At 39.8% G+C, this 15,997-nt stretch overlaps 1 protein-coding gene across 6 annotated transcripts in view; it reads left to right on the forward strand.

Annotated features, from left to right (window-relative positions):
* Positions 1–6,186, forward strand: part of ZMYM4 (zinc finger MYM-type containing 4) — a 158,711-nt gene extending 152,525 nt beyond the window's left edge. For 4 of the 6 annotated variants that reach the window (XM_025383824.1, XM_025383834.1, XM_025383867.1 and 1 more), the window contains 2 exons: positions 2,666–2,795; positions 3,704–6,186. In XM_025383824.1, coding sequence (XP_025239609.1) covers positions 2,666–2,795; positions 3,704–3,911 — 338 coding nt within the window. In that variant the 3' untranslated portion in view covers positions 3,912–6,186. The remainder of the gene's footprint in view (positions 1–2,665; positions 2,796–3,703) is intronic. The other 2 variants (XM_025383858.1, XM_025383842.1) reach the window with 2 other exon arrangements.
* The last annotated feature ends 9,811 nt before the right edge of the window (positions 6,187–15,997 follow it).

A 15,997-nucleotide genomic window follows, 5' to 3' on the forward strand; every position in this document is an offset into this window, starting at 1 on the left:
GAGTTACTGCAGAAGGGTAATTATAAATGCTAGATGTGAAAAGTGTAGCTTTATTTTAACATTTGAATATTTTTCTCTATTGTCAGAGAGTGGTCAAAGGCTGGCCTCAAAGTGAGAAGAATCACGTGCTTCAATATACTTTCACTGGCTTTTAAATTAGAAATTTTGATTTAATTGGGTAGAGCTCAAATAGCCTGCATTTTAAAACTTCTCAGGGAATTAAAAAATACAAGCAGGGTTGAGAATCACTGATTTACTAGCACCAGATGAGTCAATCACTAGTTAAACCTGCAGAACTTTTAGTCCATTGTTCCTAAATCTTTTTTTGACCAGAGGCCCTCTTTTTAGTTAACATTGTGAAATTCTGAAGGAACTTAAAAGCTGACCTACAATATACCACTTTTGTACACAATAGAATAATAGCAGTGACAATTTTATTAGAAAGTATATTGTCTTGCATTTCAAAAATAGCTCATTAAATAACAGTTTGTTTTTAATGCTTAAAAAATTAATCTTGGTATTACAGGATTAGAAATTAAATTTATTATTTTTGAACAGAATCGTAAGTCCTGAACTTCCCAAAATCAGTTTCTAAGAGTGAAATACATTTTTTGAGTGTGAGAATTTAAATCACTAAAACTAAAATCTGTGTTTGTGATGTTCAACTTTGTATAAACTTTATTCTGAATTGTTCATTTACTAATATTCTTTTTCACCTAATGTCTGTGTCCTGTTTCCTTAGTTTTATATATATGTTTTTTATAGATAGTTTTACATATATGTAACCCACGTTGTATTCTTGATTTTTTTTTTTTTTTTGAGATGGAGTCTCACTCTGTCACCCAGGCTGGAGTTCTGTGGTGTGATCTCAGCTCACTGCAGCCTTCGCCTCCCAGGCTCAAGCGATTCTCCTGCCTCAGCCTCCTGAGTAGCTGGGATTACAGGTGTGTGCTACCACGCCTGGCTAATTTTTGTATTTTTAGTAGAGACAAGGTTTCACCATGTTGGGCAAGCTGGTCTCGAACTCCTGACCTCAGGTGATCCACCTGCCTCGGCCTCTCAAAGTGCTGGGATTACGGGCATGAGCCACTGCGCCCAGCCTCAGTTGATATTATTTCCCTGTTTGGGAAACAGGATAATGTTTCCCTGTTTGCTGATTAGGTGCTTGACATGATTAGTAATAAATTCAGCTTGTTTTCTAAGTGAGTAACTAGCAAAGTCTTTCTATTTAGGTAGCGTCTAAATGGAAAACAGGTGAATTTTGTTAAAGTACTAATGCAGGAAGCTGGGGAAAGTCCTATACCAGTTGTTAAGAGCAGATACAGGCTGAGTGCAGTGGCTCATGCTTGTAATCCCAATATTTTGGGGGGCTCATGCGGGAAGATTGCTTGACCCCAGGAGTTCGAGGCTGTAGTGAGCTGTGATGGAGCCACTGCACTCTAGCCTGGGCAACAGAGTGAGACCCTGTCTCCCCCCAAAAAAAGAAAACCTTTTTTCCTTGGGTCCATCTAGTGTTCTCTTGAGGAGTGAATGTAAAAAGTGGGAAAGAAATAGCCCACTTTCCATATCTTCACCCTGACTTCCTTATATAATGCTTGGTCTCTGCAAAATACTGTTGGGGAAAAATGGTTTGTTCTTTTCTTACCAAATAGTAACTCTACTGATAATTTCTCTTCCCAAAAAAGATGCCATTTTTCACAGTATTCGAACAAATAAATTTGAGCAGATGCCCAGTACTAGTGCCTCACGGTAGAAATATTCTCATAGAGATGACAGCTTCTGCTAGGTTCAGTGGCTTGTACCTGTAGTCCCAGCTACTCCAAAGGCTGAGGCGGGAGGATCACTTGAACCCAGGAGTTTAAGGCTGTGGAGATTCAAGGCTGCTGTGATCATACCATCATACTCCAGGCTGGGCAACAGAGTGAGACCCTGTCTCTTAAAAGAGAGATGGTGGCCGGGTGCGGTGGCTTATGCCTGTAATCCCAGCACTTTGGGAGGCCAAGGTGGGTGGATCACCTGGGGTCAGGAGTTCGAGACCAGACTGGCCAACATGGCGGAACCCCGTCTCTACTAAAAATACAAAAAAATTAGCTGGACGTGGTGGCAGGCACCTGTAATCCCAGCTACTCGGGAGGCTGAGGCAGGAGAATCACCTGAACCTGGGAGGTGGAGGTTGCAGTGAGCGGAGATCACACCATTGCACTTCAGCCTGGGCAAGAAGAGCAAAGCTCCATCTCAAAGAGAGAAAAAAAAAGAGATGGCAACTTCTGTCTTGATCTCTACTGTAGGAGAAGAACATGCAGAACCCTTCTTTCTGCTTTATCTTGCTATGTCTTAGGAACCCTGTGCCTAATAAAGTTTATTAATAAAGTCAGGCTCAGAATAGAGACATTCTCCAGTGCCATACTTTTTGTCATGGTGTCCCCACATTGGTGAGCAGGGCAACATAAAATTCATAGGATAGGGACTTTGTTTAATGCCATAGAACCCAACACTTAAAATAATGTCTGGCACCTTCATAGGCACTCAGTATTTGTTGAATGAGTGTGAGTGAAAGGGAGGAAATGACAAAGTTCTGGCTGCGAAGCAAAGCTCATTGGCGTCTTGAGACTCAAAGAACAGACTTTTCTAATATAATCCTTTGATTATTATTTCCTGTCTCAAGATAAACTGACTGTTGGCAAGAGGAAACGAAATGAAGATGATGAGGTTCCAGTTGGGGTGGAGATGGCAGAGAATACTGACAATCCACTAAGATGCCCAGTCCGACTTTATGAGTTTTACCTGTCAAAATGGTAATCTTTCTCTGAACTAAATATAGTGCACTGAGAAGGCAGTTAACATATTTTGGATTTCAGATGCTTGAACATCAGAAAAGTAGCTGGCCCATGACTTTAGACAAGGGTTTACCATGAATTTTTTCCCCATTGTCCTATCTATATGGATTTTGAACCACAAAACAAATTACCTTGTCTTCATAATTATTTTAGGAAAATGTCTTCAAAAGCAAGAATCGCTGCTATTGTTTGATCTTTACAACTGTTGTACACCCTTTATGTGATATCTAATCTGTAGTTATTTCGCTATTTGTATAGAAAAGAAATTTTGTTTTGCTAAAGCTATAATAGAAAAACAATTTTTAAGGAATTGAAATTTTCTAGGTAGTCCTTTTCTTAGAGAAACTTTATGATTTTAGAGTTGTAACACTTTTTTTCTGAAAGAACTGTAATAGCTGCGTTTGCCCTTTGATAATGTGTATTGAGTGATAATGTGTACTGAGTGCCCTCGGGGTTCATTCCAGGATATTGGGTACTTCCAGTATGAGGTTCTTAGCCGTAGTGTCACATGTGAGCTGACTTTTTTGTTGCTCTTAATAATGCTTGAAGTACTAAAGTTTGTGATTTACACTTTGTCTCATATTAACTTTATACTCACTTCCAATCCAATGGGATTTCAGTTTATTCCTGGGAGGAAATATTCCTGTAAACTCTTTATCTCTGTGAGTACATTGCTTTCGCCATTGTGAGTCACAGTGGAGAAAAGTTGAGAGCCATATTAGGTTGGTGCAAAAATAATTGCAGTTTTTGCCCTTTTAATTACTTTTAATGGCAAAAACCTCAGTTTACTTAAGAATAGTACATATTTCCTATACTCTCTGATTTCTAATTTTCTTTTTCTCTTTTTTTTTTGTTCCTGTGGATAGTTCTGAAAGTGTGAAGCAGAGGAATGATGTGTTTTACCTTCAACCTGAGCGCTCCTGTGTCCCGAATAGCCCCATGTGGTACTCCACATTCCCGATAGACCCTGGAACCCTGGACACCATGTTAACACGTATTCTCATGGTGAGGGAGGTACATGAAGAACTTGCCAAAGCCAAATCTGAAGACTCTGATGTTGAATTATCAGATTAAGACGGAAGTGAGGTTCTTATTTTCATACATATTGGTATGCACCAAACTGTGAATGCATCCAGCTGTTGGAAAGCGATGTATAAGTCCGAGTCCTCTTGACTTGACTATAAGATCATGGAAAACAGATGACTTGTGAACCCCACAGTGTGGATGTGCAAATGAAAATTGAAGGAAAGAATATGAACTGAGAAATGTTCTTTGGCAGTGATATAGTTCTTAGACATCTTCAGAATGACTAATTTCTCCGAGTGGTGCATAATCTTATTTTGTTTGGGAGTAACAAATTGTGGAATATTTTTAAGGAAAACTGTTGTATAAAACTCTACCATAGTAACCTTAGACCTTAGAGAGGTAGCTTTGGAGTGAAACTTTGGCTGCAATAGGCTACTTGGGCAAGCCCTCCGTAAAAGTCAGAGGAGAGATCAGTACAGAGCTAAGAGTGACATCAAATGAGGACTGTGGGACCCAGATTTGAAGACCCAATAAAAATACTCAACTTTTTAAAAAAGATAGTGAAGTGGTCTTGATTGATTTTGATTTTCACTGCCAAGCCAATCATGTGAAGGACAGAAGCTTTTACCGTGGGCCCCTCACATCAGGGAAGACGACCTTCACTGCTGTTAACAGTAATGTGTCCCTTTCATTTTCTGGGTCAAGCCTTCTCAGCGGTGGGTCTGGATGTGGGTAAACTAAGGTAAAGGGGATGATATTCCACAAACTAATTAGGCACACAGAAAATCTGTGGAGCCTATCAGACCCCAAGTGTCTTGAAATGTTTGTAAAAACCCACTAAAACGCCCACTTCTCTGGGTGTGGGCCCTTCTTGCTGCTGTCTCACAGCCTGAGCTGTGGTACACAGAAATGGGGGTTCTCCTTTTATTTTCATTTTTTTCCCAATGGCAGCTTTTCTCCCATTGTTTTACCCTCTTACTTCCCAGACAATTCCTCTTATTTTGTCTTTTGCACCAGTTTCTGGAGGCCCTTGTCATTTCAAAAAGGATAGTCTCTTTTCTTACTCTGGCAAACCTGTGAGTGATTCCACAAAGATACAGTATTACTTAGCTATCTGAATTATGGTAGAAAAGGTCCTAGTTAGGTTCCTATACAAAGCATTTGGAAGATGACCTTGTTGCCCTACGAAACTTGAAAATAGGGATTCTGGCGTGAGGATACAAAGACATTGTCTTGCATATCCATAAGCAGGTCTTAGAGCATTATTCCAAACTCTAGCTGTTTCAGTAGTTCTGTGAGGATTGCAAGTCACAGGTGTGTGTGGCATATCAGTCCATCTCCCTCATCTCCATTCTCAGTTTCTTCCCCACAAAATTTTGAATCAAAGCTTTTATGACGTTTGCCAATTGCAGAACTTCTTTAGCTAAGGTTAATTTGATGCTATGATAAAACTGAGAGATGTCAAAAAGCCTCTTAGAAATTTTAATCTTGAAAGACTTTTCAGGATATCTCATTTTTTAGGTGGGGGTGACAGGTGTATTTCTTTTTTAACAAATAAAAGGCATTTAAGTAAAACTGAAATGAAAAAAGTAGGCCTTTTCACATTGTGTACTTGATGGTTCTGTCCCTCTGCCTGTAACAAATCTCATTTTTGTTACCAAGAACTGTATGAAAGAAGTAAACCTGCCCCTATTCTGTATGATTAATTCCATCTGTGTTTGTCATTTCTGACTGGAAAACTTCTTACTCCATACCTTGTTTGATATGGAGGACAAATAATTGGATTGTCTGATAAGTCTGCCAATAAACTATCCAGAAATAGCAAGTGTAATAGTCCCCACTATACGAATTTTATGGTTTGTATAAACACTAACATTTTCCCCTTCTGTAGTTGTATGAAGAAACAAATATTGTTAGCATAGTAGATAAATTGTTATGAAATACCAGAAAGAAAAAAAATCTGTATCTTTTACTGAGAACACCCAATACTCAGATAAATGACTGTATCAGGATTTCATTTGCATGTTAGTCCACAGAGTTGCCCAGAACCCTAAATTTATTCATAAGAGAAAATATTGATTAATTATTGGTCATTCCTCATAAGTGTAGCTGTTGTGTGCGTCTGATTATTGCTTTTTTAATTTTACGAACATTGTGTAAAATTACATTTTTTTTTTCCAGGGGAGAAAAAAACATCAAACAAAAAGAGAAACATCTAAATCATCCTTTCTGTTCTATTTTGGTTTTTAACCACTTTTAGGTTTTCCCCTTGCAGAAACCACAGAAATATTCCCTTAGAATAAAATAGTATATTTGTATTTGATGGGTGAGTTCTTTTTCTTTATGTCTTAAAAGAATTTGAAATCCCTTTTTCTGATTGACCTTATTGGTATGACTCAGCAGTTAGTAAAATTACAAAGAAAGAGAGCAGTTTCCAAGAAAGAAATTGTTTTTTTTACATAGTCCAGTAAACATATTCTTTCATTGCAAATTCTTTTATTTCCTTTTTTCCTTCAAAAGACTTGTTTTCATATTTAGCTAATTTACTGACTATATTCAAAGTCCCAACAGGTAGAAATATCAGAGGTCATTTATACATATCATTTCAGGCAACCTTTTTTGAGATTTACAAAGCTTGCATCAGTTCACTTTAATGAAATTGTAAGACTAGAATAAAGAATATGTTCATTCTTAAGTATAAATACATGTTTAAAACAGGAATGTAAGACTAAATAGCATTTTCCTTCGACTTCAGAGTTGTCTTGGTATTATGCAGCTGTACTTTCAAATTCCATATCGACTTTCTACCTACCTGCCTTGTGGCAATCCTAAATTTATAAAACAGGTTTTCCCAAAAAGTCTAACATAAAATGAATTTCTATCAATGAATTCAGACTTCAGTTTTCCAAAAATGTCTCCTAGGGTACTGAGTTGAAATTTTAGGAAAGAAGCAATAATACCCTGAACTCCTCTAGACTAGCACTTGTCTGTTATTATACCGTGCTGTCATCATTGAAGAAAATAGTGATTGGGAGGTATTGTTACATAGTGAAAAGATCATAGGCTTTGGAGCCTAGTGTTTCTACTTACTGGTTGTAGAACTTTAGGTAAATTACTTAACCTCAGGCCGGGCGCGGTGGCTCATGCCTGTAATCCCAGCACTTTGGGAGGCCGAGGTGGGTGGATCACGAGGTCAGGAGATCGAGACCATCCTGGCTAACACGGTGAAACACCGTCTCTACTAAAAACACAAAAATTAGCTGGGCATGGTGGCGGGTGCCTGTAGTCCCAGCTACTCGGGAGGCTGAGGCAGGAGAATGGCATGAACCCAGAAGGCAGAGCTTGCAGTGAGCCGAGATCGCGCCACTGCTCTCCAGGCTGGGTGACAGAGCAAGACTCCATCTCAAAAAAAAAAATTAACCTCTCTGTGCCTCAGTTTTTTCATCTATAAAGTGGGCATAACTCCCTTATTAAGTCGTGCCTGGCACATGGTAGGCTTTCAAATGTCAGGTATTTTTTATTATAATATATGCAAATTTCCTGGCCTGTACTAACGCTTTAAATAATGTTAATTCCCACACTATAGTCTGAATTTTTACTAAGTTCAACACTTTGGCTTCTGCAAAACATAATGCTCTATATAACCAATTCTACATATTTGAATCAAATAAAATTACAAATTCTTCACTTGTGCTTATATATCACTTGTATATCAGTAGTAATCAACATCACAAAAATCCATTGATGTTTTCACTATATTGAAAAATGGGGCCAGGCACAGTGACTCACACCTGTGATCCCAGCACTTTGGGAGGCCGAGGTGGACCCTTGAGGTCAGGAGTTCAAGACCAGCCTGGTCAACATGGTGAAACCCCATCTCTACTAAAAATACAAAAAATTAGCTGGGCATGGTGGCAGGTGCCTGTAATCCCAGTGGCTCTGGAGGCTGATGCAGGAAAATCACTTGAACATGGGAGGCAGAGGTTGCAGTGAGCCGAGATCAGGCCACTGTACTGTCCAGCCTGGGCGACAGAGTGAAAAAAAAGAAAAAGGAAAGAAATGGACATGTATATCAGTATATATAGGAATAGCATGTGATAGAGTTTGTTAGTTTTTTCTTTATATTTCTTTTTTTGTTTGTTTTGAGACAGTCTCACTGTTGCTCAGGCTGGAGTGCAGTGGTGTGATCTCGGCTCACTACAACCTCCGGCTCCTGGGTGCTAGTGATTCTCCTGCCTCAGCCTCCCGAGTAGCTGGGATTACAGGTGTACACCACCACACCGGCTAATTTTTGTACTTTTAGTAGAGACGGGGTTTTGTCATGTTGGCCAGGCTGTTCTCAAACTCCTGACCTCAAGTGATATGCCCACCTTAGCCTCCCAAAGTGTTGGGATAACAGGTGTGAGCCACCATGCCTGGCCAATATTTCATTTTTTCTTTGAGATGGAGTCTCGCTCTGTTGCCCAGGCTGGAGTGCAGTGGCTTGATCTTGGCTTACTGCAACCTCCACCTCCTGGGTTCAGGTGATCCTCCTGCCTCAGCCTCCCGAGTAGCTGGGACTACAGGTGCGCACCACCACGTCTGGCTGATTTTTGTATTTGATGGGGTTTCACTATGTTGGGCAGGCTGGTCTCGAACTCCTGACCTCAGGTGATCTGCCTGCCTCGGCCTCCCAAAGTGCTGGGATTACACGCATGAGCCACCGCACCTGGCCTATTTATATTTCTTTACTTTGCATATGAATGCCAGGTCATAAATTTATGAAATTTATTTCATCCATAAATGGATGAAAAACCCGAAATCTATGAAACTTCTTTTACTTGGTAGGTTATATATGTCATCAGTTTAGGAACAAGACAACGGTACAACAGCAATCTCCCCACGCTTCACTTCATTGACAGAACCGCTCCTTCCCCACAAGTTTTAGCTAAGCAGTGGCTCCCTTGGTAAAAAAGTGTAGTTTCCAGGCTAACTTGTAGTTAGGAGTGACCACGGGATGAAGTTTTGACCAAAGGCATGGCAGCAGACGTGAGTTTACATCTCCCAGGCTACATTCCTAAAAGGAACATGCATGCTGCTCTTGTTTTCCTTTTTCCTCTGATCTGGAACATGAACGTGGTCATGGCAAACCAGTTTTGTCCATGTGGGAAAGGACAGCATAGCAGAAGCACGTTAACCTCACGGACAGAGCCTCCTGTCTCTCCTGGCCTGCCTGCTAGCTCAGACCTTCACATCAGAGAGGAAATTTCTTCTTATTTAAGCCTTTTTTTTTCTCTTCATTAAAGTAGCCAAACCAGCATCCTAACGAACACACCGATAATGCCACTGTCACGTTACCACTAAATGGAACTGGAACTTCTCATCACAACAAAAAAGATGATCAATATCGGAAGGTGAGAAAACACATTTTTTGTTGTTGTGTTTTTTTGTTTTTGTTTTATTTTGTTTTGAGATGGAGTTTCACTCTTGTTTCCCAGGCTGGAGTGCAGTGGCGCAATCTCCACTCACTGCAACCTCCGTCTCTCAGGTTCAAGCGATTCTCCTGCCTCAGCATTTCAAGTAGCTAGGATTACAGGCATGCGCCACCACGCCCGGCTAATTTTGTATGTTTAGTAGAGACGGATTTCACCATGTCATCCAGGCTGGTCTCAAACTCCTGACCTCAGGTGATCCTCCTGCCTCAGCCTCCCAAAGTGCTGGGATTGTATACAGGTGTGAGCCACCGCACCTGGCCGAGAAAACACGTTTAAGTCAAAATATATATATTTTACAAATATATATATTTTACAAAAATATATATTACAAGTTTTTGTAAAATATATTTTTGTAAAATATATATATAAAAAATACAAAAAAAGGCAGAATAATAAAGATGAACAAAGGATAATGAATAGAGAGTTCATAGAAGAATAGCCCAAAAGGATAACAAGTATATCAAGAGAGACTTTTTAAAGAGCTATCACTCTACACCCTTAAGATTAACCAGAACTGGAAAAATAAAATGCCATGTGTTGGTAATGTAGGAATGTAAAAACTGTACACAGGGCAAGAGTCGATGCAGACCTGCATATCCATTTTGGAAAGCAATCTTAAACATTATCAAGTTAAAGAAGTTTAATAGCTTTATAGTAAGAGATCCCCCCCAATTAAGTAAAAGATGAACATTATGAAATGCCTTTTTTCTGTGTCTATGTAATCATATAATTTTTTCTTATTTAGCAAAAAACATTGGTGGATTTTTCTAATATTGAACAATCCTTCCATTTCCTTGATTAAGTCCTAATCACGATGTATTATATAGATAAACAACAGCACATATATATATATATACACGTCACATGTATAAATGTATACATACGTATATACACACAATTGGATTAAATAACCTTTATCAGTAACATTCTCTTCTATTCCTAGTTTGCTGTTTTTAATTATAAATAAGTGTTGAACTTAAATGCTTTTTTTGCATACATTGTAATAGTCAAATCTTAATTTTTCTGCCTTGATATTAATTTTAGATGCAAAAAAAAAATTAGCTAGCCAACCTGTATGTGTGTGTGTATGTGTGTGTGTATGTGTGTGTGTGTGTATTTCATACAAATGAAATCTTAATTTTTTTTTAATCTCTTGATTCTGGTGGTTTGTTTTGTCCCCAAAGGGGAGGTCTTTGCCATTTTTATTTACTTAATGCCCATTGGTCTACTCAGGTTTCTAAGGTCTTGCCGATTTGCATTTTAACTTTCTCATTTTCATCTATATGTTCAGGTTTATTAACATACAGTTCATAACTATTTCCTTTTTAAATTTTGTATTGTGTTTGCATCTTCTCATTTTCCTGGTCATTCTTAACCTTTTCAAAGAACCAGCATTTGGCTATGTCAGTCTTCTTTATTTCATGTATTACTAATTTTATTAATACTTTTCTTCTCTTGTTTTTTTTTTCCAGTTCATTCTTTAAATGATTGAATGATTGCTTCATTCATTGTTAATCTTTCTTGTTTCCTGAAAATGATTTAAAATCTACAACTTTTTCATCTCAGTGCTGCTTTAGGTGTGTGTGTTTCCTGATTCAGACATAATGATATGATCATCAGTCTGAAAGTGTTTTCCCATTTCCTTTTTTAACCCAAGTAACAAATTTTCTTCTACCTGTTTAAAAAAGTAATACTTTCTATTATTGATATTACTCTTTTTTTTTTTTTTTTTTTTTTTGAGCTAGAGCCCCGCTCTGTCCACCAGGCTGGAGTGCAATGGTGCGGTCTCAGCTCATTGCAACCTCTGCCTCCCACGTTCAAGTGATTCTCATGCCTCAGCCTCCCAAGTAGCTGGAACTACAGATGCACGCCACCATGCCCAGCTAATTTTATTATTTTTAGTAGAGACGGGGTCTCACCATCCTCCTTTTGCCTGCTAGCAGCCTTGTCAGTTTTCAGGCTGTGTTTGAGGGATATTAATACTCACCATATTTACATTTTTTGTTTCATTGTTCTTTCTTATCTGTATATCCCACCTTTTTTCTTTTCTGCATTGTTTTATCAGATACTGTAAATATTGCTCCCCCAGTTTCTCTTTGTTAGTATTTGCCTGTTTTTCCCCATCTTTTTTGTTCTATAATTGTTAGGTTGTTTAAAAATGTTTATATTGAGAGTCCTTGATAGTTTTTATTCATTTATATATGTCATGATAGACTCTTAGGTTCCTATCTTATTCAGTAGGTTGTATTCTGATGCTCAGTTATTTTGATACTCAAATTGTCACATATTTGACCAACGGAAGCCTCTTCTAACTGGCTTTTATGTCCTTCTGACATGTTCCTGCCCTTTTTTCAGCATTTCTTCACTTAACATACTCCAGGATTTTGTGGTACTTTTTTGGAATCAGCCATTTCTCTACAGAGCCATAATGCCTTTGCACTTGGTGTGCTCATTGCTACTAGGGTAAAATTGCGTCTCTTCCCTTTCAGTGGGTAGAGCAACCAATCAATAAATACATGTGCATCTAACTATATACATCTGTATCCGTGTGTGTGTATGTATATAGTTTCTTTAAACCTGTGAGTTAATTCCAGTTTTTCCAATTTCAGTTCAACACCTCAGGATTCTTTGCAGCCTTCTCTCCCTTTCCACATTCATAATCCTTTCTCAAAGAGTGTGAAACCTGGCTCCCATTATCCTCAATCTATGTACTTATTTTCTCAATAAGGAACTTGTTGCACAGTGTAATTAACCTCCCAACCATTTCAGCCACCCACTGCCCCTCTTACCCTGCTGCTGGGTGGTGGCTGCCTCACCAGGAGACCCCGCACCACGCACACATGCGTCCATGGTTTGAGGAGGCCCCCACCTCCTCAGAGGCCACTGTCTCCATGCAGAGAGGGCAGTGGAGATTGGAAGGAGGAGGTGAGAGAGTCTGGTGTTAAGTTCATATGTAAACACCTTAATTACGGCTAATAGAATTTATTTCTGCTTTTATTTTCTTCTTCTTTTCACAATTTCTGCTTACTGAACTTCTTGGTTTATCCCCTTGCTTCCCACTGAGTAACAAATTTTCTTCTACCTGTTTAAAAAAGTAATACTTTCTACTTTTATTGATATTTCTTTTTTTTTTTTTTTTTTTTTTTGAGATAGATTCTTGCTCTGTCTACCAGGCTGGAGTGCATTGGTGTGGTCTCAGCTCACTGCAACCTCTGCCTCCCGGGTTCAAGTGATTCTCCTGCCTCAGCCTGCCAAGTAGCTGGAACTACAGGCACCTGCCACCACGCCCAGCTAAGTTTTGTATTTTCGGTAGAGACGGGGTTTCACCATATTGGTCAGACTGGTCTCAAACTCCTGACCTCGTGATCCGCCTGCCTCATCTTTCAAAGTGCTGGGATTACAAGCCTGAGCCACTGCGCCAGGCCAAAGTGCCAAAATGCGAAGCTAGTCCAGCGTGGTCGTGGGGGGAGACAATGGTAAATCAGCCTAACGATAACGCACAACACTCGGACCAACATATTACTCTTAATACTAATCATGTTTGTTTATCCCTGTTGGTCTCTTTAACTTAGCATCTAAATCTTTTCCTAGTAAGACTTTGTTATTTGTTAGACTTTTATGTTCCTTTGGTCTTGCCCACTCTTACTTACTATGTTAATTATTTTATTATATAATTACAGGTTTTTTCCTTTTTGTTAGTCCTAGCTGTTTCAGACTACAAACTTTGCCAGGGGATTTGCTCCCCGTCACTTCCCATCTCTCTTCTCACGTCTAGATGAATTTTTCTACATGTGACCACTTCTTCCAAGAATATGTTCTAAATGGGCCCTTATGTGAAAAAGTTACTGAAGCCTTGTGCCCCTGAGAATTTTTTTTTGAGACAAGGTGTCACTCTGTCACCTAGGCTGCAGCTCAGTGGCATAATCATGGCTCACTGCAGCCTCTAACTCCTGGGCTCCAGCAGTCCTCCTGCCTCAGCCTCCTGAGTAGCTGGGACTACAGGCATGTGCTACCACATGGAGTTAATTTTTAAAATTTTTATTTTGTAGAGATGGGGTCTGGCTATATTGACCAGACTGGTTTTGAACTCCTGGCCTCAAGCGATCCTCTTGCCTTGGCCTCCCAAAGTGCTGGGATTACAGGCATCACACACCTTGCCTGGCCGCCTGAGAATATTTTTTTATCACACTCAAGTTAGTGAGTGTGTCTTGCTATACATTTTGAGGTCAAAGTTCTCTCCTTTAGCACTTTGAGAACACTGTTCCTTTCTTTTTTCATCTGATACTGTTAAAAAGCCTGATGCCCATCTGATTTGATCTGTTATTTCTCCGAGAGTTTTCAGAATTTCTGCTTTTCTTATTGGTCTTAAATGTCTTTCACTACAATGTTTCTGTTTGTACAATTTTCTTACTAATCATCGTATGAGTCCTTTGATCTTTAATTCTGGGAAATGTATTCTCATTATTTTTTCAAATATTGTCTCCATTTTTTTTCTTTCCTTCTGGGACTCCCATTATTCAGATTTGGCACTTCTGCTGTGTCCCTGGATTGTTCTGTATGTGTGGGGGGTGTTCCCACGCTTTCATTTTCCTGCTTCCTTTTGGTAGAGGCCCTCAGTATGATGCTCCAGCTCATGGATTTGTTGTGAGATATATCTGTCCTATCCCATTTGTTAATTTTTTTCACCCTTAATATTTCTGTCAGGAGCCGGGTGTGGTGGCTCACACCTGTAATCCCAGCACTGTGGGAGGCCAAGTTGGGAGGATCACCTGAGGTCAGGAGTTCAAGACCAGAATGGCCAACATGGTGAAACCGATCTCTACTAAAAATACAAAAATTAGCCAGGCGTGGTGATGGGCACCTTTAATCCCAGCTACTCAGGAAGCTGAGGCAGGAGAATCGCTTGAACCTGGGAGGCAGAGGTTGCAGTGAGCCGAGATCGCGCCATTGCACTCCAGCCTGAGTGAGAGAGTGACACTCCGTCTCCTAAAAAAAAAAAAAATTCTACTTGGTCCTTGTTTCTGTTTCAGATTGCCAACATTTCCCTGTTTATTTTGAATTCTAGTTCAGCTTGCTGTCTTTGGGGGCAGGGACTTGGGCTCCTCAGGTGGCATCTGGTTATTTTAGCCTGTGAGCTCACGTTCCTTCACAGCACCAGCTTCTCTGTAGTATTTGTTGGTGAAAGGCCAAAGCCAGGCTCTACCCTGTCCCTCCCAGTGAGTTTAAGGGAAGTTCATGACCTCCAGGTACCTCACAGTTGCTGCTGACCACTCCACCAGCAGTGTTCAAAGATTTGCCTTCAGACCTTTAGGAAGTGAGAAGGCACAATTCCTAGTCATCCTCTGCCAGCTCTGAGGCTTTGGAGGGAACAAGGGCTTGGAATTTCAACCCTAAGAGCAGCTGCCCAGCCCACCCCTCTTTCTCCTCAGCAGAGCTTTGGGCTGCCCTGATAGTGTCCCACTGACATCAGTGACTTGACTGGCGGTCCCATGTCCAGCAAGAGCAGACATCTCCCTGATGCCCTACCTCCCCTCCCACTTTATGATAACCTGCATCTTTGGGGGTTCTTACAGGATTTGTGGGGAGTTCCCAGTTTGGTTTGGTTTGGTTTGTGGTAGTGGTGCCTCAATTGGTGTTTTTCTGGGGTTGATTTTTGGGGAAGGGAACCTGTAGCTTACGCTAGTTCATTGTCCTAATAGATCCAGAGTCCCAGTGTATCTTTTGTTGTCTTTTTATTTTCAGTCTTTCTATGTGATACTTTAGGTGTCCGTCCTGTAAACAGAGATTTACAATTAAACCCAATCTGTTAAGTTCTGTTTGGTGGTAGTGGTTTTGTCGCTAACATCCAGTCTGAAAACTAATGCCTATGAAGTGGTCACATTTTTAATGCTGATTTTTTCCCTCCCTTCCTGCTGACTGGTTGATTGAAATCCTTTAATTTTTTTAAAGGATTTAAATTTTTTTTAAAGGATTTAATAATTTTTTTTAAAGGATTTAATTTTTTTAAAGGATTTAAAAAATTTAAAAAAAATTTTTTTTAAATTTTTTTTTTCCCTTGTCTGGTTTAGATGTTCTACATTCTAGTTCTGAATTTTTAATGGCTTTCTCAATATTTGTAAGATGAATGCCTGACTTTCTAAAATCAGTATTTCTACCATCGTCCTGTGAAAAGACTAGGTTACAGTCATCACCCCATCCCCATCTTTTATGTTACAGGTCAGTATTTTCATTCCATCTCTTTATTCTCTCCCCAAGTAGTACTCCCTGGGAATTTTCTAGGCCAGGTTCCATTGGAGGATTCGTGTGGGAGAAGCTAGCAGCGACCAGATCTGCCATCTCCCTCCCCGCCTTAACTGGCGTTTTCCTTTGAGAAACCACCTCTGTCACATCCCTGGGCTGGTCAGATTGCGTCCCCCTCGTGTGCTCCTGGAGCCTCTCCGCATGCCTGTGTAGATGTTTGTCAGCCTCTGTGTTCATCATGGGCACACTTTAAAGGGCATCCCAGTTCCTGTGGTGGAGACTAGGGATAGGATGATGGGTAAGTTGACATTGGTGGTTTTGAAAGGCTGAAGTTTATGCTGCTTTCCCAAATAAGAGTATGGTACTTAGTATTTCCAAAAAGTACCACGTTTAAAAGTGCCTCGTGCTTTTAAGAGAGCG

Source organism: Theropithecus gelada, chromosome 1 (assembly GCF_003255815.1).
Source record: "Theropithecus gelada isolate Dixy chromosome 1, Tgel_1.0, whole genome shotgun sequence".
NCBI lineage: Eukaryota > Metazoa > Chordata > Mammalia > Primates > Cercopithecidae > Theropithecus > Theropithecus gelada.